Source organism: Panthera onca, chromosome D4 (assembly GCF_046562875.1).
Source record: "Panthera onca isolate mPanOnc1 chromosome D4, mPanOnc1 haplotype 2, whole genome shotgun sequence".
NCBI classification, from domain to species: domain Eukaryota; kingdom Metazoa; phylum Chordata; class Mammalia; order Carnivora; family Felidae; genus Panthera; species Panthera onca.
In genome coordinates, this window is record NC_138351.1 from 40,851,834 (window position 1) to 40,873,766 (window position 21,933).

Genomic DNA, 21,933 nt, shown 5'->3' on the forward strand with positions numbered 1-21,933 from the left:
AAATCCACACCCACCATTGCTGGATCGATCTATCTATCTATCTATCTATATCTATATGTATGTATCTATATCTATATTTATATCTATATCTATATCTATATCTATATCTATATCTATATCTATCTATATCCATATCTATCTATATCCATATCTATCTATATATATCTATATCGATATATATATCTATATATCCCATGCTTCTTTTTTTTTTTTAACTAAAACGATGGTTTTAATGGGAACCAGAGGTATGGTTACAATTACATAGTCCGACACAAAAAACCCATGAGTGACCAGGAGTTGGAAGGTTACAAAATAATGAGGGTAACACTGGGTACAAGAAGAAAAGCTGTTGCAGAACCTCAGGAGCCACGCTAATACGGCCTCTCCCTGCGATCCTGTCTGTGCTCACCCCTGGAGTCCATCTTGCCAGGGCCAAAGCCACCTCTGTCCCCACCACCCTGGCCCCCTCGGAAGCCCCCATGGTCCCCACCTGGGCCTCGGTAGCTGCCCCGATCATAGCCTCCTCTGCCACCATGACGATCATCTCCATAGTTACCCCCCATATGAGCGGTATATATATATACATATATACATACATATATATATACATACACACACACACACACACACACACACACACACACATATATATATATATATACACATACACATATATACACCTTTATCTAGAAAATGAACAATTCTATCAAATTCCCCTAGAGAAAAGAATTCGTCTCCTTTTCACCCTAAAAACTCTTAAAGACTTCGGAAATCGGTTAGAGTTTTTAAGTGTCAGTGGTAACGAGTATTTTAGAGACAGAAGTAGAGCAGGAAATTGAAGATTAGAAATTGAAGATTCCACAAGAAATATATTTGTACTAACATTAGACAAATAATTAAGCCAGAAAGATAACTTTTGATGATAGAAAAAGCTACTGTTCAATTCACAACTCACTCAAAAGCAAAAAGCAAGTTAGGGGCACCTGGGTGGCTCAGTCAGTTAAGTGTCTGACTTTGGCTCAGGTCATGATCTCACAGTTTGTGAGTTCAAGCCCCATGTCAGACTCTGTGCTGTCAGCTCAGAGCCTGGAGCCTGTTTCGGGTTCTGCGTCTTCCTCTCTCTCTGCCACTCCCATGCTTGTTCTCTGTTTCTCTCTCAAGAATAAATACACATTAAATTTTTTTTTTAAGTAAAAAGCAAGTTAGAAAGGCTTGGGATGTTTTATTACCTCATTGGTACTTGGCAAGAAGTGTTCTATGGTCAAATAAGTCTCAAAAACAGTCAAGGTCAATCTTCACCTTGGAGATTTATAAGGCACATAAGCATATTCAATGTTCTGAGATCCCGCAGTAGGAAAATAGGTGAACCTTGTTTAACCCATCATTCTCCCAAATTTACATTATTCATGGAGGTAAAAGCAAGCAGATAGAGTTGGGGCACCAAGTCAAGGGCTCTGACGGTCCCCTGCAGAAGGTCTGAGCTGAGTGCCCCACCCATGTGAGGATACAGTGTTCTCCAAGGAAACAGCCACTCTCTTCAGAGCAGCTGCTGCTCTCTGAAAGGAGAATGTTGCTGAAGAAAAAGTTGGTAAAGGGAGCAGTGGGGGCTGGGGGGATGGGCAGAGGAAACGGAAGTGAGCAAGAAGTCACGGCCTCCACTCGGCCTCCACTCGGAGCCCTGCTCTATCCCTATGCCCAGAAGGCACAGCTGTCCCAAGGCAGCCCCCTGGATCCTGGAAGTTAGAGACCAACCATCCTGAGATAGCTGCCTCCTATTCTTCAATACACTACTGCCGCCAGGAAAGGAAAACGTCCAACAAGAGACTTTTCTCCCTACAACCACTCACCCCCATCCTTCCCACATGCCATACTTCCATGTGGTCGAAACTACGTTTTTACTGTTTGTAGGAGAAAGAAATAAAGGGAGTTCTTATTAAAAGAGGAATATTGGGGCACCTGAGTGGCTCAGTCAGTTAAGTGTCTGACTCTTGATCTCAGCTCAGGTCTTGATGGTGGGTTCAAGCCCTGCACTGGGCTCCACACTGAGTGTGGAGCCTACTTAAAGATAGATAGATAGATAGATAGATAGATAGATAGATAGATAGAAGGAAGGAAGGAAGGAAGGAAGGAAGGAAGGAAGAAAGAGAGGAGGAAAGAGGAATATTATTTTTGAAACAAGGTCCATGCCTGCCAGCCTCAATGATTCCTGAGTTGTATCAGTTAATTCCCCAAGATGTTAATGTTTCCAGGGATATACTTCGCTACACTATATGGTTTTAAAATATATATGTATTTTAGGGCAACTTTGAAAAAAGTAAAAGCATAAGGCTAATTTGCCCAAACTCATTCATCACTAATGTTTCAGTCTCTGCCGAAACCCAGTGCTGAGGTTTTGGGGTCTTCTCATCAGCATCATATTAAGATCCCCTCATGGTTATCATTCAACCCAGCTCTCTGTGGTATTTTCACCACTCATGTGACTGGTTTCACTGGAGCTATTCATTTAATTTTATTTCTGATAGTCTCAGTTCTCTAAGGGACTATTTCACTTGCCCCATACACTATAGAAAAAAGAAAGACAGAAGCCACTAGGCCACGTTAGTTATGAGGATAACTATTCCATCTACCTTCAAATGAGGGAAGTAACTGTTCACTTCACTGTTTTCGGTTTTCTCCACAGATCATTCTTCTCTAGCAAGAGGTTTGGATTGCTTTACATAAAACACCATTTCCCTCCCCGATTGTTTTAAAAAAAAGCTTTGGCTTCTTAAATGCTGGGCTATTTCAGGCATGTATCTCATACACAGGAAAGAAAGGTGTGAATAAAATCTAATCAGATTACCAGACATTCAAAACTATTTTCTTCACGGGGAATGTGATGCGGTCCCTGACAGGGAAGGGATCAAAGAATATAGTTCAGATTCTTTTGCCTTTTGTGTGAGCTCTGTGGTACATCTTCTACCAAAAACTGCAAGTTCAGAGGCCTGAGGGGTCAGGCCAGCGATGTAAATGAGTGTACTGAGCTGGGTGGGGCCTCTGGAGACTGGAGACCAGGCCCTGTCCAACTGCTGACTGGGGATAAGTGAATTCACTATTCCTCGAATTTCCAAATTTTCAAGAGAAGCCAGAAATCTAGAGTCAGTATGAAACTTCCTGATGTTTAAATTTGGTCAACTCATTAATTAAAAGTATGGTTTGGATCTATCAGAACAGTTCTGGGGGTTGGGTAAGCCCCTTGGTCCCTCACCGTGCGACCTCTGCCCCCCAACTTGGGGCAGATGTAGAGATGGTGAGGGGGCTCATGGGTACCTGGAAGGTGACGTTTTTCCTTAGGCATGAAACATGTACAGGTTCTCGTCCATTTTGGTTCCTAATGATTCGGTAATCCTACTTTGTCTTTCACTTTGGAGGGGAAAATGAGCCCAAGAAGAGCCACACTAATTAAGTCTAGCCCTCCGATGGGGTTTGGAACAAACGTTCAGCATTTTTTTTTTAATTTTTTTTAACGTTTACTTATTTTTGAGACAGAGAGAGACAGAGCATGAACGGGGGAGGGTCAGAGAGAGGGAGACACAGAATCTGAAACAGGCTCCAGGCTCTGAGCTGTAAGCACAGAGCCCGACGCGGGGCTCGAACTCACGGACCGCGAGATCATGACCTGGGCTGAAGTCGGCCGCTTAACCGACTGAGCCACCCAGGCGCCCCACAAACGTTCAGTATTAAGTCCAGCCTCACAGATAAGATGCACAAGGTGGCATCACCTTTGTAGTTCAGTTTCAACGAGAGACACAAGTGCTTGCACGGTTACGTCAACACCGGGGTGGGGGCAGGAGAGAATGGAAGAACCCATCTTAATTCATTTGCAAAATTAAAAGGCTTATTTAGATTAGCACGCATATAGTTGGCCTGCAGTGAGAGCAAATAAGCCCTTCTGGCTGCTGAGAGACCCACAACTTAATCCCCTTCCCTGATCAACATGTGAAACTCCGCGGAAAGGAAAGGAAATGAAAAGGGTTTTGATAAAGCTTTAAAAATAATGCCAAATTCAGCAACTGGAAAAATCTCACCTTTTAGAAAGTCTCGTGGGAGGTGAAAGACTCCCTTCCCCATGCTTTTTTTTTTTTTCCTACACTGTAGCTGAAAAATTTTAAGTTCTATAAAATAGGGGCGCCTGGGTGGCTCAGCGGGTGAAGCGTCCAATGCTTTGGCTCAGGTCATGATCTCACAGTTCGTGAGTTCAGGCCCCATGTCGGGCTCTGTGCTGACAGCTCGGAGCCTGGAGGCTGCTTGGGATTCTGTGTCTCTCTCTCTCTCTCTCTCTCTCTCTCTCTCTCTCTCTCTCTGCCTCTTCCCCACTCGCGCTCTCTCTCTCCCCCTCTCTCTCTCAAAAAATAAATATTTTAAAAAATTGTTTTAAAGTTCTATAAAATAACCCAAAGAAAAGTTATCATTTCCAGTAAGTCTTCAAGGCTTTCCTCTCTTTCATTAGGTCTTTCTTCCTTTTCACCTTTCATATCAAATATCGTACCTACCTCAGGGACTTGGTTATCCACTGGAAGAACCGTGATGTTAAAGCAGATCCCATGCAAAGTGCCCCCGTGCTGGTTACTGACAGAAAATGCAAACTGGACGTGTCCCGGATGGAGGCCTATATCTTGCATGGGTGGCATGTAGGCCACTTTCATGTAGTTCACAGCATGCTACAAGGCAAATTGAGATGGACATGTGGGTACCCAGCGGTAAGAATCAGAGACTTTCAGAGAGCTAGGTCTTCAAAAGCCATCGTGTGGACGTCAACAATTGCAAATGCCAACATCATCAATTTGAAGATTCCAAAAAGCTCTATTTTATAGATCACATTTTCTAAAACCAGGAGGGAAAGGAACAAAGAAATTAAGGAAATATATCAAGTGCTTGAAGCCATCCAACTCTATAAAAGAAAGAAAGCTCTGGGGCGCCTGGGTGGCTCAGTCGGTTGAGCGTCCGACTTCGGCTCAGGTCATGATCTCGCGGTCCGTGCATTCGAGCCCCGCGTCGGGCTCTGTGCTGACAGCTCAGAGCCTGGAGCCTGCTTCGGATTCTGTGTCTCCCTCCCTCTCTGTCCCTCCCCTGCTCACGCTCTGTCTCTCTCAGAAATAAATAAACATTAAAAATTTTAAAAAAGAAAGGACGAAAGCAAGCTCTAATTTCAAGGCAGCTCCACCGTCAATTAGCTGTGTGATATTGGTCCAGTTACTTAAACTTGCAAGGCCTCTGTTTCCTTATCACCAAAATCAAATAATAAAATAATAGTACCTAGCACATGGGGTTTACATACTCATCTGCAACATCCAACTGCAGTGAGATAAGGCAGAATTAGCTCTAAGGACGGGGGTAGCTGCTGCCTGTCGGAAGCCAAGCTCTCCAACCAGCCTGATGGCCGGGCCCCGGGCGGTGGACGGATCAGCACTGCATGGCGGCCCACCAAAAGTGAAGCTTCTCGGACTCCTGCTTTTATGTAATTTGGCCTTAGCGTTGGTCAGGGCAGCCCCCCTCCCAGTGAAAGCACCTGGGGATTTGTCGGTTGGGGAATTGCCCACGACAGGCCCCCTGGGAAAAGAACCACTGGGGAAAGAAAGAAGATTCCGCAAGGAAATCATGCAGCCCTACATCCAGCCCTTGCCAGCCCCTATAAAGACTCCTCTCCCTAAAGGAAGGACGGCCCCATATATTTCCCAGCCAAGGAGGGGGACACATGGGTTCGAAATCCCCACTCTGGCAACAAAGGAATATATCTACGGATACAAATTACTCCAACCCCTAGGCCCACTTGGCCCCCAGGAGGCATTCCAGATGATAACTGGACCTGGTGGGTTAAGGTACAGAATGGTTCGTTAGTTCCTAGGTATACATTGTCTCTCTGGGAGCGCATAAGGCGTGGGTTCCCAGGGCCCTCTTGGCTCCCTCCGGGCACCCCAGACCAAAGCGAATACTTTTGTCCCTTGTACCGCAAATGGTTCAAAGGAACAATTAAGAAGTCACGTCCCTGTAAACGTTCCCCTTGAGGTGTTGAGAGCTAGATGACCTTGAAAGGGCAGGAGGGAACGTTACAAGAAAATAACTATGTTGTTCCTTAATGGGTGATTACACAAAGGAACATCTTTAGAATCAGGTAATGCCAGAAAACATAGATGACACACGTTATAAGGAAATTGCTACAGATACCATATGGTTTCACTCTTATGTGGATCCTGAGAAACTTAACAGAAACCCATGGGGGAGGGGAAGGAGAAAAAAAAAAAAAAGAGGTTAGAGTGGGAGACAGCCAAAGCATAAGAGACTGTTAAAAACTGAGAACAAACTGAGGGTTGATGGGGGGTGGGAGGGAGGGGAGGGTGGGTGATGGGTATTGAGGAGGGCACCTTTTGGGATGAGCACTGGGTGTTGTATGGAAACCAATTTGACAGTAAATTTCATATATTAAATAAATAAATAAATAAACATTAATAAATAAATAAATAAATAAATAAATAAATAAATAAATAAAATAAGGAAATTGCTAACAAATATAATGCCACGCTTGCCACAATAAAGTGGCCAGTCTGACACACTGCTGTGGTCTGGGTCCATTTGTTATTTTCGCGACGCCGTTCATCCTTCGGGAACCCCTGGACCTGCCGGAGCTGGAGTCCGGCAGCTGCCTAAGTATTCATCACCATTAGTGTGATTTTCAGAGGTAGAGTCCAGAGGAAGAGGGAGAAGGTTGGTGAAAGATTTTGGAAGGTAGCAGATATTATGAATCGCATGTGTTCCCCTCCCAACCACCACCAAAAAAAAAAAAAAAAGATATGTTGAAGTCCTAACCTCTAGGATCTCAGAATATGAAGTTATTTGGGAATGGGGTTGTTGTAACTGTATTAAACTAAGATGAAGTGTGGTCATATGGAAGGGCGGGCCCTTAATCGAATAGAACTTCTGTCCTCATAAGAAGAGAGAGACACACAGGGAGAAGACGACCATCAGATGATAGACGCAGAGACTGTAGTGATGATCTACAAGCCAAGGAATGCAAAAGAGTGCCAGAAAACCTCTAGAAGCGAGGAGGAGGCAAGGAAGGCTTCCCTACAGGTTCTCGAAGAAGCATGACCCTGCAGACAGCTTGATTTCAGACTTCCAGCTCCAGAACTTTGGGACAGGAAATCTCTGTTGTTTGAAGCCACCCAGTTTGTGGTACCCACGGCAGCCCTAGGAAACTAATACAGTAGGGTATTGAGTGACCTGAATTTATTGGAATAGAACCATAGGCACCCAGGTCTGTAAATTAGAGCCCGGCGCAAAAGGCTGTGTTGAATAATAACAAGATTTTGAAATCATATCCAGCTCAAGGAAGCATTTTCTTTTTTTTTTTTAATTTTTTTAATGTTTATTCTGGAGAGAGAGAGACAGAGCATGAGCAGGGGAGGGGCAGAGAGAGAGAGAGGGAGATGCAGAATCCGAAGCAGTTTCCAGGCTCTGAGCTGTCAGCACAGAGCCCAACGAGGGGCTTGAACTCATGAACCGCAAGATCACGACCTGAGACAAAGTCGGCGCTTAACCGACTGAGCCACCCAGGCGCCGCAAGGAAACATTTTCAAATAGATGTCACGTGCTTAATAAAAGCGTGGAAGCAGAAAGAACATAAACATCAAACATTTGATGCTTTTGACAGAAGTCAAAGGCCAACATTGTCAAGTGCAAGACTAGGAGCGCCATTCCTTTTCAGAAGATACTTACAGAGGGAGGGGGAAGGGGAAAAAAAGACACTTACATCACGTTTATCAACATTTTAGCATAGCATCATACCTGAGTGAATGATCTCAGCCCCGGGGCTGCAGGGTTTTTGGTTAGCTTTGGAATACTATCCACCATAAATAATTTCCCAGCATCCAGATGCCTAACGAGAGACACAGGAGAACACGTCAGCTAATTTCCCAGGCAAGAAACATTAAATCAGATAGCCCACAACCAAATTTTCTAAAGCTAAAAAAGCTCATGGTAAGAAGAAATCAAATGTTCCATCTTTATATTTTCTCTTTCTGTTGGGGGGTTCTAGTCTTCAGTCCAGAATCATCAGTGCCATTCTCATGACTACAGAAAGCCCGTACAGAATTTTCTACATTGACCTCATGGAAGGGAATCGTTCTTCTCATCCTAAAAAAAACATTTCCTTGCTATCGTGTATATGACACAAGCCTCAGGTATGTTCATGTCACTTTTCTGATTGGGATCATAGAATAATGACTATTTTGTGGCCTGCAACATCTAAAACTAACGTGAAGACTCAATAAATTTTATTGAAAAGACAAAAATAACATTCCCTTTAGAAAAAAGAAATGTTGTATGAAAAGAAGATTGAAGACCATTTTAAGCTTACCTACGCTGAAGACACTACAAATGGCAGGTCACTGACCAATTAATACAGCTTTTGAAGGGATAAGTTTGACATTAAAGTAAATGTGGAATTGAATACAAGTTCAGGTCCGACCAATAAAGCAGCTGAATTGCATATATGTATACGGACACTTGCAACTCAATCCTTGAACACAACCCTCTACAAATAGCCCAGGTGATGACTTCTCATAGAGATACCTGTGGCTGAAAGAGAAAGATGGGGGTGTTGTTACTGTGTAGACGAGATCCCTGTCATATTCTGTATCTATAAAACATAGATGCTTCTTAGTTATGTAGGCCACCTCGGTTTCCTTGACAACCAAATGCCGAGAAACTCCAGGAGCCTCCTTTGGAAGCTGGTCGTCCACTGGAGTAATGTGGATGGTCACCATCTGGAAAGAAATTACCTGTGCCATTAATTTGAAATACCAGGAGATACCAGAGAAAACACCCCACCATCACCTAGTCACGATTACACTGCTTTTCAAAAACTGCCGTTTGCAATATACTTCCATCGAAATGATTCAGGAGCTATCAAGAACGTGAGCCCAAAATGGAACATTCTTACCCATGTTATGCTGTATTTTAAGAATATAATTATCACAATTCTAGTTAATGCAGTCATGAATGCTGTAGAGCAGGCACATAATACACAAAATATGTTCCTGATTTTATTCCCGCTTCTCCCTTCCACCAACAACCTGTGCTTTTCTTCACCACCTCTTTCCGTTCAGTCATCACTCCTAGAAACCTTGTCATGACTTTGGTTCCTCCTTCTCCACCGACACATAACACGTCTCCAAGTCCCAGAGTCTCCACTTACAAAATTCCCTGCGCTGTGACCACACCCCACCCCCGCCCCACTCTTACTGGTCTAGCGCCAGCTCTTTCAACTTCTTCCCTACATTGTTGCAACTGCTTCCTGTTAGCCCCAACTCCAATAGCCAATCTAGACGTTACATACCTCTGGTGTTCTCTTTAAAAAAATGCAAGTCAAATCAGTCATGCATTGCCTCAAAAATCTAAACAACCACTCGGGAGGGATTAAATTATTCCAGCTCCTCACCACGGCACCCAAGACCTCCATGGTTTAGACACACCTGATTTTTCAACTCTGTCTTTTACCACCTTTGGACGTGAACCCAGGACTCCAGGTACACACGGTACCGGGCTGTAGTTCTCAAGCTGGTGTCTGCAGTCTGGATCACGTTGTTCCTTCAATCCGCAGTGCTTTTCTCCTGTTCTCTCCAGCAACCCGACGCTTTCTCACCCTTGAGGGCTCCTCTGAAAACTTCGCCCGATGTCTCAGTTGGAATGAACTGTTTCTGAACTGTGCTTAGCCCTCAACAAACAATATTATCTCATCGCCTTGTGTTATTAGCTAATAGTTTACATGTCAGTCTCTCCTAGACCGAAAGGTCCACAAGGGGAGAATCGTAGTATCACGCAAACCACGTGGAATTTGTCAGTGGACAGACGGTTGAAGTGCAAAGTATACCACTTAGTGGCTATTATTAATCTCGAACATCTCACTCAACTTTCTTGAGCGTCAAATTTACTGATCGGTTAAGGGCAGCACCAACAACCTCACAGAGTTGTTATGAGGATCAAATATCACTATGTAGATAAAATGTCTGGCACGTAGTAGGTGCTCAGTAAATACTATGTTCGCTTCTGTAGCTCGACGACGTCTGGCATGGTATTTGTAGGTAGGAGGCACTTCTTCAGCATTTGCTAACTCAGTCAACATGCCCTATTTGTGATTTTAAAAACTCTTCTTTAACAATTTTTTTTAACACTTATTCATTTTTGAGAAACAGAGAGAGAGAGACAGAGCGCGAGTGAGGTAAGGGCAGAGAGAGAAAGGGAGACACAGAATCGGAACCAGGCTCCAGGCTCTGAAATGTCAGCACAGACCCAACGCGGGGCTCAAACCCACAAACTGGGAGATCATGACCTGAGCTGAAGTCAGACACTTAACTGACTGAGCCACGCAGGCGCCCCTGTGATTTAAAAAATTCTTCAAGTCATACTCACTGGTTTCGAACCATGCAAGAGGGCAGGGAGGCTTTGCCAAACAGCTTTTATCACGACATCTATTATTATGTTTTACAATAATCCATGATTGGTTGCGAGAAAGCAATTACTCTCTCTTGAAATGGAGTATTTGTCATCATGGTCTTTACACAGCTTGATGCAGGAGAGTGAGTATTCTTACCCCGGTTTTATTCATTTTAATATTGTTCCTGAAGCACAGATCAGCAGTGCTAGTTTTGCCTACAATAATGGTGTCCATAATACTTAGTTTGAAAATGAAAAAAAGTCCTTTTTAAATTGGCATATAGGGGCACCTGAGTGGCTCAGTGGGTTAAGCGTCCGACTTCAGGTCAGGTCATGATCTCGTGGTTCGCAAGTTCAAGCCCCGCATCGGGCTCTGTGCTGACAGCTCAGAGCCTGGAGCCTGCCTTGGAGTCTGTGTCTCCCTCTCTTTCTGTCCCTCCCCAACTCGCACTCTGTCTCTCTCTGTCTCTCTCTCTGTCTCTCTTTCTCTCTCTCAAAAATAAACATTAAATTGGCATACAAAGCAAAAACTAAAACATGGGTAAGCTTTACTATGACCAAGACTGGGAATGTCAGCTCAGTCACCTACAAGCTATGCTCCCTGGGCAAATAATCTAACCCCTTTGGGGCTCAGTTTTTCTGTCTAGTAGCACAGGGAGTACCTGGTAGTAGATGCTCAATTAATTAATTCCCTGTCTCCATCATTACGGTTACAAAAGCACCCAACATAGGTACTACTCCATTATGAAGCATTTCAATAATTAAAAACTAAAGCCAGTTATCAAAATAAAAGAACACAATAAAAGCCATTTCTCCAGTCTCCTGGAGTCTGTGTCACAATTTTTTTCCCAATTACAGTTTTTCGCTAATCTACAAAGTTCAGAAATTCTCTACGGGACCTCCCAGCCATAGTGTGGATCAGTGAGGCTCCACTTAATTGAAAAACTGGATTTAATATGGAAACAATAGTTATTGTGCCTTCAAAGAGACCACTTTCCATGCTAATTTATTCTCCAATGTGTTCTTTGTGTAAAAAGAATGTACAAGTATGCTTTTTTATATGCCTGTAGTAATTCTTGGTGGGCACATTTTTCAACATGCTTTATGATCATTTAAGTTGGTGCATCTTTACATATTTATGCATGTTTAAACCATTATTGTGTGTGTGTCTGTGGGTAAGAAAAATCCTATTTTAACAAGCTCCATAGAGAAATAAAGAATTTTCATTGTACTGAAATTTGGTTGTAAAAATGACATTATTGAATACCCATTCCCAGACAGTGAAAAGCTAGTGCCCAATCATTAAGCTGTCGCGGCTGAATTCCCCTACATCCCTCCAGTCTACTTATGGCCACAAGCACCTGCAAACAGACTTGGAGAAAATCTGAACATAAAGTGATATATCAGTACACAAAATGACGAAGGGCAAAGCCTGACCTTGACCCTCAGACTCGGGTTCGCTATTTGATACTCTGATGGCTAGTATTTGACTTTCTTTCAAGCCTGGCTTCTTGATCCTTTCTCTGCCTAAGCTTGGGCTCTGCCTGATTCTTTATCTTGCATCCTCTTTTGAGATTAGCCAGAGCGACTTCTCAGATCCAGGAACCTCTACGAGAAGTCCCTTCTACTTGACCCACAGGCCTTTGTGGTACCTGCTTCCTTTCTTCTTCTTTTTCTTAGTCCTCTTTCTGTTTTTCTCATCTAGCCTTATTTTTCAGTCTCTGTTTTCTTTCTTTCTTTTTTCTTTTAGTTTTTATTTTAATCACCCCGTACTCACCACGACAAGTGCATTCCTTAATCGCCATCACCCATTTCACCAAAAGCACATTGAGTGGGTGAGGTTTTATTTGATAACAATAATGACAACCAAGAAAGAAAGAGGGAGGGTGTTTCTTGCTGCTGTGCAGATGTGCAGACACGCTGTTGGTGTGTCGGCTGACCTCTCAGAGGAGCGTTCAGTGGAGAAGGGGGAGAGGAGGAAAGGGGCATCCCTGCTACGTAACTTCTTTCCTGATTTAAGCACATTGTGTCTCATCTGAGGAGGTCCTTGCTTTCTGTCTCTATGAAAGGAAGTTTTCCAATAATGTGGCCTAAGCAATCTTGTGCCTGAGTTAATTTTTAGTCACTGTGGAAACTTCTGATCACAAAAGCTCCAGTCAAGCAACCTTCTTATCTAGACTTTCTTTTTTCTTTATTTTCAAATGTTTTTATTATTTATTTTTGAGAGAGAGAGAGGGAATGAGTGGGGAGGGGCAGAGATTGAGGAAGACACAGAATCCGAAGCAGGCTCCAGGCTCCGAGCTGACAGCACAGAGCCCGACGCGGGGCTCGAACTCGCAAACCACAAGATCATGACCTCAGTCAAAGTCGGACACTTAACTGACTGAGCCACCCAGGTGCCCCTAGACTCTCAGTTAACAGTGGAAGGCTGCAGATTTTGTTGACTATTTTACAAATTTTGTTGAATTTTCATCTGTAAGACATGACTAGATACTTGCCCACATTGAAGGTGCAATCATCAAGTAGACTAAATGATCGTGCAAGTTCCTTAAAAATTCAAGTTTCAATGATGCTATTGGGGGCTCACAACACAAAAATGCTTACCAGCACACACACACAAAATATTTGTTTTGCTGTTATGCGCACACCAATTCCTAGAAACTCTGAAGAATAAAGCTTTACATTCATTCCTCCCCCATGTCACTCCTTCCCCAGTTCCTACCAAATGTCTCAGTCTTGTTTCCTCTTACTTCCAATAAAGGTTGAAAAATCAGAGTTCATTTTGGGACAACAAAACAAAACAAAGACAAGAACAAAAGCAAAAACAAAACAAAACAAAACAAACAAAAAAAAAAACAGTTCTTGAGGTTCTACTTTGAGTCTGGTACCAATATCTGAAGACACAGAGATAAATAATTTGGGATTCCTCCCATCAGTGAGCTTATAGTTGATCCCATAAAACAAATAACGGCCTCACGTGATAGTTATTTGATATCAGATAACATAAAAGGACAAGTTGACTCAGCCTGGAGGAGGTGTGGAATGAGGGCATCAGAGAAGGACTGCTGGAGCAGGTGATGTTAGAGCTGAGAGTAGGTCCATCTAGAAATGGATGAAGCTAAAGCTGCCACTACTCAGAAGTGGGGGAAAACTGGGGCTAGATGAATGCTACCACACACCCTGACACTGTATTAATGGATTTTAATCGTCCTCAATTACAGGGATGTGGCTGATGTCCTCTATTCTTTTGTCTTAATCTTTATTTTCCGTAGGCTCCATGCCCAATGTGAGTCCCAAACTCACAACTCTGAGGTCAGGAGTCACATGCTTTACCAACTGAGGTGGCCAGGTGACCCGATCTCTTCTATTCTTAAAGGACCATGTGAGGGATTCTGATAATAACCCCTTCCCCAAAAGATGAAAATTGGAACTAACACACTGGCAGTGGGTGGAGAGGTAGAGATGGGTGAGAGAAATCTATCAAGTAGATTCAGTAAGACCTGCTGACTGATGGGTTTTGCAGACATAGACGGAAAAAAAAGGGCTGGGGATGACTTCAGAGATTCTAATTAAAGTGGTTTTGTGAAAGTCTGGGAGGAAATATTCCAAATGTCTTATGGATTGTGGACATGGGGACTTGAAAATGCTGATGGGGGCGCCTGGGTGGCTCAGTGGGTTGAGCATCTGACTCTTGATTTTGCCTCAGGTCATGATCCCAGGGTCATGGGATCAAGCCCCGTGTCAGGCTCTGCATGGAGTATGGAGCGGGCTTGTGATTCTCTCTCTTTGCCCCTCCCCTACTCATGAGTACATGCTCTCTCACTCTCTCCAATTATAAATTAATTAATTAATTAATTAATAAAATGCTGAGACACACATATGTAGTGATGTCAGGTAGAGAGGTGGGCACTTAAGGTTGAGCTGGAGAATATTTAGGAGCCAAAGCATAAGTGGTACGTGAAAACACAGCAAATTTACAGAGTTGGTCTCTCTCTCTCTCTTTCTCAACATAGATTAGGAAGATGAAAGCAAAGAAAAACATAATTATGGCCTCTTCTTCAGAAATCTAACCATCCTAGGGAATAAACTTATAACTGGATCTACAGAGTTTAGTCTGAGTTATTTGCCAAGATTCACAAATAATTCTGTTTCAATACAGTTTTCATTTCCTTATTATAGAGCGATCTCACATCTCCATTTGATCTCTAAATATCAATTGATATGAATATCAATAAATCTGTATCTATGATGTATAAAATACGTAATAGCAGAAGTTCTGAGCTTTTGATTTCAAAAACAAACACATAATCTGCTAAAAGTGATATGGTGTTCTACTCAGAAACAGGTCAGTTTGAATAGATACAACAGAAGATTTAAAACAAACCCTATTAGTAATTGCCGTTTCAGATTATCAAGTCAGCCAAGGTCTCAAGCAAAAATGTAAACTAGAAATGGCATATAATACATTGACGAAAAGAGGGTGTTGTTATGTTTAAGGGAATTGATTTCATATTCAATAAGCAGATGAATTAGGAAATTTCTAAAAAAAAAAAAAGGAAGGAAGGAAGAAAGAAAGAAAGAAAGAAAGAAAGAAAGAAAGAAAGGAAATTTCTCATTCATTTTCCATTCCCTCTTAACAGGGGTCACCTACTTCCTTCAGTTTCTGGGCTCTCTGACATCCTTCTTCTTGATTATCCATTTTTGTTACAAACAGAAGAATAGCTCAATCACCTATGCAGTGGCTAGTGTAAGTGACTGTGGCATTACTAGAACACATTATATAACGAATAGGGACACATGCTTTAAGAAATCATTCTAAAAATTAAGTTTATTTATTTTTGACAGAGTGCAAGCATGAACTGGGGAGGTACAGAGAGAGAGAGGGAGACACAGAATCCAAAGCAGGCTCCAGGCTCCAGGCTCCAGGCTCCAAGCTGTCAGCAAATAGCCTGATGCGGGGCTTGAGCTCACGAACTGTGAGATCATGAACTGGGCAGAAGTCAGATGCCTAACTGACTGAGCCACCCAGGCACCCCTTTAAGAAATCATTCTAGAGCTGGTTCCAGATTTGCTAGGTTTCTACACATGCTACCTTCCAAGATAATAAGGAGAAAATACTCACCAAAAAGAACCATGTATAGTAAGTGATCTCTTATTTTCAGCTGTCTTTTTCTACCCCTACCATCAACCATCCTTTCCTTGCATGGCGTCTACCCTATAAACTATACTTTATAGTCGTTCAGATCCTACACTCCATTTTCTGTCATTTCTTTATGAGAATGCCTCCTTAAACCTATTTCTTCATCCTATATCCTTAAATGATACACTCGAGTGGTAGTAAAACACTTAATTCTTCAAAACCAATAATAAATAATAGCTAATTTATCTACTGAGTACTTACCATGTGCCAGAAAGTTCTCAGTAGTTTGTTTATGTAGTTATGTAATTATCTCACTTCCCTCACAATTTCTGTATAAGGAAGTTGTATTATTATCTATTTTACAGATAAGGAAACTGAGGCACAGGTCAATCAGTTAGTTAGGGTCAAGGACAGGAGAGAAACATAAAGCAATGTAGCTTCAGAGACCACACCTCAACTGCCATACATAAAAGTGTTCTCTTGAGTGTTAAGAAGTCAGCAGATTTGGGGAGGCGTTTTATATAAAAGGACCCATGGTTAAATGACCTTGGAAATGCTACATACACAGAAATTTATAAAACTTATCAGCAAAGTAAATGGCAGAGAAGGCATGTTGCAAACAATTTGACTTAATTTTGCTAAATCCTTTGCTTCTCAAACTTTCGATCTTAAAACCTGTTTTCATGTATTTTCTTACAACACCACCCAGAACCGATATCTGTGGACAAGACTTGGCGAAAGTATTCAGAGATGGTCTCTTACCTGTGGCACTGAGAGATTTGGAGGTTCATGGCTATCCCACAGGACAAATTCAAAAGAGTCTTCAAAGATCTCTCCACCAAAGTGACGATAGTGAATGATGCCATTAAATAGATCCCTCTGAAGGAAGCCAGGGACAGGATAGCCTGTTGGGTCCACAAAATACCACATACTTTTGTAACAATCTTCCAAGTGTTGGGGTATAAAGATATCGGACTTATCTCCAAAGTATTCTCTGCCTAGTATATTGTATGCAGCCAAGGAGTCTTCATTAGATACTTTCATCAAAGCTTATAAATAATAAGCAGAAAATTTTAAGTTGCTACACCTGTCTTACCATATGTAGAAAAATGAGCATTACAAAAATATCTTTAAGACGCATAGTCTTAACTAAACTACTTGTTCCCTCTTTTGTTACTCCTACTTTAAGAAATAGTTATGAAATTATTTTCATAAAGCATAAACAAACGCCATTCGTGAAATTACTTTATAAACAATTTAGCATTAGGCCAAATAGTCCTCTTCAAACTTACTTGTTCTTTCATCCTGCTTGGCCGACATAATTTTTCATAATGTAATGGTTACCTTGACACAGAGCTCTGGAATTTTTTACTTGCACGATCTTGGATAGATTAGTTTAACTTTTCTAAGTGTCAGGCTTCCCATCCACAAAATGGGAATGATAACAGTATCTCACCTCACAAACTTGATGTCCACCCTTGCACAAATTCTGACATCAGCGATCATCACTATTCAGAACTTACCTATCAGCCCTGGCCCTGGCTTCTTCATGATCTCTCCGGCCTGAGGGGGTTTTGTGATATTAAAGAAGATGTAGTCATCACTGGAGTCCATATCTGATGCTCTCAGCATGGAACCCTGGATCAGTATGGTCTGTCCCTCCTCCAGTTCAATTACTACATTGTTTACGAGGAACGGGGGACTGTCATCTTTGGGCAAAATGTTGATGGGAAACTTATGGCGGATGCTGTGATGGCCATCGAATATCCTGAAGACCACAAAGTCTTTGGTGGAGTCACTGTCGTCATGATGATAGCGAACAACTCCAGCCTGAAGGTCAGCCACAGTGAAGAGAAATCCTTTCCCCCCTGATGGAGAGAACAGAGATGGGGCTGACTGAACAAGGGGTGCCGAGGGAGCAGCTGCAGCAAAAGCAGCCATAGAAGAAAGGGCATGAAGGAAATGGGCCAGCTGATACCTGCCTCACCTAGACAGACAATCTTGTTTAGTGGGCTCTGGGCCACCACAGAACTGGTTTTGAATAGGGGCTGTAACACTTACTGGCTGTGTGGACTTGGGCAAGGCACTTAATTCATTTGAGACTCATCTATAAAACAGGGATAACAAGACCCACCTCATATTCCCTAGGAAGGATGAGAGAACGTAAAGAACAGTAAGCTGACAAAAAGTGTTAATTACCATTCAACATGGCAGCACTTCCCTGAGGAGCAGGCTTGAGCCAGGAGCATCAGCACCACTTGTGAAGTCGTTGGAAATGCAAGTTCTCTGGCCCTCCCCCCCAGACCCACTGAGTAGAAGTCCTGGAGGTGAGACCCAGCAATCTGTGTTTTATCAAACCTCCAGGAGAGTCTAACACACGCTAAAGTTCGAGAATCACTGGCTTATTGCCCAAGAGCTACAGCTCTGCTACCAAATGGCCTAGGTATTTGGGTTCAAATCCCAGTTCGGCCACTTTCTAGGTACATACACAAGTCAACTTCTCTAAATCCCAGGTTCCCCATTTGTAAAGTGGGAATAATAATAGTACTACATTTCGTAAAGCTGATATAATGTAGAAAGCTTTGTACAGTATAATGTAGAAAGCTTTGTACAGTATGATTTGCACAAATCATAAATGCTACGATTTTCTACCTCCTCCGCACTAGAACGTCATTATGGGCTATCACTCTTCTCTTGATTTCCACATTGCTTCACTCTGTATAAGCGATTACAATTCTTGATGGCCGATTTCCCTGTACTCTCCCCACACTATGGTTCTATCAAAGCCCACTGGAATAAGTGATTAAGCATTTGTACAATGGACATCACAGTTTACTCGCCCAATAGCCCCTTTCTGCTTCTTCGCCAGTACCAGAATCCTAGTGTTATTTGGAACGGTAATACGACCATTTGAAAATACTCAGTTTCCCAGACCCCACTGCATCCAGGGGGTAGTATGTGACTTGGTGGATTTAAGTGGAACCCACTGTATCAGGTTCCTGGGGAAAGTTGTTAAAGAAAACAAATTAAGCGACGTAACTTTTTTCATCATCCCTTCTCTTTCTTCCTTCCCCGGGATGCAGACCGGAAGTCTGAAGGTGTAGGTGCTATCGTGAGACCACTGTCAGGACAGAATGAGCTGGTGGCATCATGGATCTGGAATGCCTACCTCTGAGCAACTTATCACGTGAGGAAAATTACTCTTGAGTTTCTAAGTCACTGTCGTTGGGTTTTCCTTACATGCAGCTGAACATCCCCCTAAGCTGATCTCCTACTCTCCTAGGATGACTTCACTTTTCAGTTCAGAATTCCTAATCACAAATGATAATAAAAAAGAGCTCTCTTTCTGCTTTATAGTTAGGAACACCAAGAGGATAATTGAATTAAATCCTCTGAGCTCATTACACGGAATGGACTATGTTATGTGATAGCAGGATTATTTTTATTAGGGATATTACCTTGTTAACTACTACTCTTATAGTTATACTATAATTAACATAATAACATAATTATACTAATAACATAATGATTACCAAGTATTTAAAAAACTAAGTTTTTCTGTTCTTTAATACATTCCTCTGAATCAGAGAAACGAGAGGGAAATATTTTGTCTTCCCACTGGGATAAGCTCATCAGTTAAAGAGTATGTTTAGAAGGAGTCCTACATGGCATGTGAGATTTAAATAATGAGCCGAGCACAAGATGCTGCTTGTGAATTGTCATCCACTGATGGGAGCACCCTAACACAAAAGCGAATGGTTTCAAGAACTCCACGCTTTCCGGATATGACAATTCGCTTAGAAATGAGGCCCAGGAGGGGCACCTGGGTGGCTCAGTCAGTTAAGTGTCCGGTATTGGTCCAATTCATGATCTCATAGTTCATGGGTTCGAGCCCCCACGTTGGGCTCTGGGCTGACGGCTCAGAGCCCGGAGCCTGCTTCGGATTCTGTGTCTCCCTCTCTTTCTGCCCCTCCCTCGCTCACACTCTGTCTCTCTCCCTGTCTCAAAAATGAAGTAAATAAGTATTTTTTAAAAATTTTTAAAAAAGAAATGAGGCCCAAGAGATGCTATGTGTATCCTGTTAAATATGATCTGCTTTTGGAGAAAAGACTCGGGTTCTCTTCTAGGTCAGAGGTTGATCTTTCACCTCTTACTGTAAGCTGTCCATGCTGCAGGCCACCCACGGTGACCAGCTGGACAGCACGGATGTCATCATTGTCAACAATCTGAAACTGTTCCCAAGTGATGGCCCGAGACTGCCCCTCCAGAAGATTCAGACCTACAAGAGAAAACAGAAAAGTGTCCTGGAAAGTTCTATGACGTGCCAACCTGCCCACTTGAAGACAAGATTAATGAATTTTCACTCACAAAACTAGCTGAAAATTGTATCTTTGAAAGCTTTTTAAGAAACTGGAGTTTAGCTTTTATTTTTAGTAACATTTCCGCATCTAATACTATTAACCCCAGCCTGATAACTGGTTCCTTGTGATATATATCAGTTGGAGGCACGGTGGTGCCAGAAAAGAAACCCGTAAGGAAAGAATAGATGTTATGCTCACAGGGGTCTCGTTCAAAAATGTCCACAAGGCATTTTTCAAAGGTGACATCCAGATATTTGAAGTGGGCAAGAGAATCAGAAGAGCTTTTCCATATAAGCTATGAGTGCAACAGTAGCCCACAGGACAGAGAATGTAACATGGCTACATGTGCAAATACAGAGCTACGGTGTTAGGGGAGTGGTTAATGGTCTTGAACATGAAATGTCTGACACTTAGAAATGAGGGCTGAATTTTATTCCAGGCTCGAGGAAAGAAGGAACTTCTGTAACTAAAGGAACTGAAATAAAACCTTCTCCTTGGACCCAGTATGCTAGAGGAAATCTGGGGAGAGGGGGTTAAGTGCTGCTTAGAGCAGCGAGATACAGATTTGGGATGGAACACTCCAGTTAGAAACAGGGAGCTGAGCATCATCAAGCGTTCCCATTACTCAGTGGATCCAAGAGCTGACAGATTGCCAAGAATCTTGAAAGGGAACAAAGCTTTTTAGGTTTTTAAGTTGATAAAACTTAAAGGCGATGTACTGGCAGACCCACTTACATTTCCCCTTAAACCTGCCCAGCTTCCCCTGCCTCCCTGGCTATGACCGTGTGCCTGCCTTCTCGCTGCAGCAGCCCATAAGGGTCCCCGCAATTGTAAAGTCCCGGCTGCCACCACTGTCTCATCTTCTGATAAGGCTGGTTACGTCAATCGTCCTCTTGGGCAAGGGCCAGGTTTTGGCATGACCTCCTTTGTGACCGTGGCCGGGTCCTATACCATGGGACCCCAGAAGTTTGTAGCAGCTACAAAGAAGGACCAGGCAGCACATCGTGGACATGTGGGGAGTTGACATCCAGTGAGGCAAACTGACCACAGTGAGACAGGAGACGGGGAGGAGCTGAGAGAGAGACTACTCACCCTTTCCCCAGCCCACCTCTGGCCCTTCCCACACACTGTGCTTCCATTTCCTCCTGGAAACACCAGCCTGACTGAACAAACAACTTCACTTTCTGATAAGCTCAGTCACCCTCCCTTTTTATTTGTTCCCCCACAACTTCCTTTCCCTGTTATTCCTGTTTTCAGTATAGGGTTAGTGCCTATGACCTGCCTCAGGGGCTATTTGCTAGGGAACCTGGAATAAGACATACACTATGATGAAAGGATGGATGGATATGATGGATGGATGGATGGAAGAAAGGAAGGAAAGAAGGGAGGGAGGGAGGAAGATGAAAGAAAGAAAGAAAGAAAGAAAGAAAGAAAGAAAGAAAGAAAGAGAAAGAAAAGAAAGAAAGAAAGAAAAGAAAGAACAAAAGAAAGAAAGAAAGAAAGAAAGAAAGAAAGAAAGAAAGAAAGAAAAAGAGAGAGGGGGAGGGTAGAAAGGGAGGAGGGGGGAGAGGGGGAAGAAAGAAGGGAGGGAAGGAGGGAGGGAGGACAAGCACATATAATCTCTGCGACTCATAAAAGGGTTTTGAAGCCCAGACTGTGTGCTACACATAGGACAAGGCATCACGGGACACAGAGCAAGCAAGAAGTGTATTATAACAAGATATTAACAGTGATTCTGTCTTTGCAGTGGAGTAATGAATGATTCCATTCATTCATTCATTACTATTTCATTCATTCATCCATTATGATTTCATTCATTTCTATCCATTCCCTATTATTATTATTATTATCCATTAATTCAATTTATTCTGTCTGATACACTTTCCAAGTTTTCAATGATGAGCATATATTAAGCCATAATAAGTAAAATTCCATTTAAAAAAAAGATTCTGATGTCCAAAA

General features: G+C 42.6%; 1 protein-coding gene across 12 annotated transcripts in view; it reads right to left on the reverse strand.

The window, feature by feature from the left end:
- FREM1 (FRAS1 related extracellular matrix 1) overlaps positions 1–21,933 on the reverse strand; it is a 165,811-nt gene that overhangs the window by 96,762 nt on the left and 47,116 nt on the right. For all 12 annotated transcript variants that reach the window (XR_013551763.2, XM_078436796.2, XM_078436794.2 and 9 more), the window contains 6 exons: positions 19,758–19,889; positions 17,134–17,478; positions 16,373–16,515; positions 8,608–8,801; positions 7,822–7,912; positions 4,533–4,700 (listed from right to left, as the gene is read on the reverse strand). Coding sequence is in view for 11 of the 12 variants with exons in the window: in XM_078436796.2 (XP_078292922.2) it covers positions 4,533–4,700; positions 7,822–7,912; positions 8,608–8,801; positions 16,373–16,515; positions 17,134–17,478; positions 19,758–19,889 (1,073 nt within the window). In the remaining variant the exon portion in view is untranslated. The remainder of the gene's footprint in view (positions 1–4,532; positions 4,701–7,821; positions 7,913–8,607; positions 8,802–16,372; positions 16,516–17,133; positions 17,479–19,757; positions 19,890–21,933) is intronic.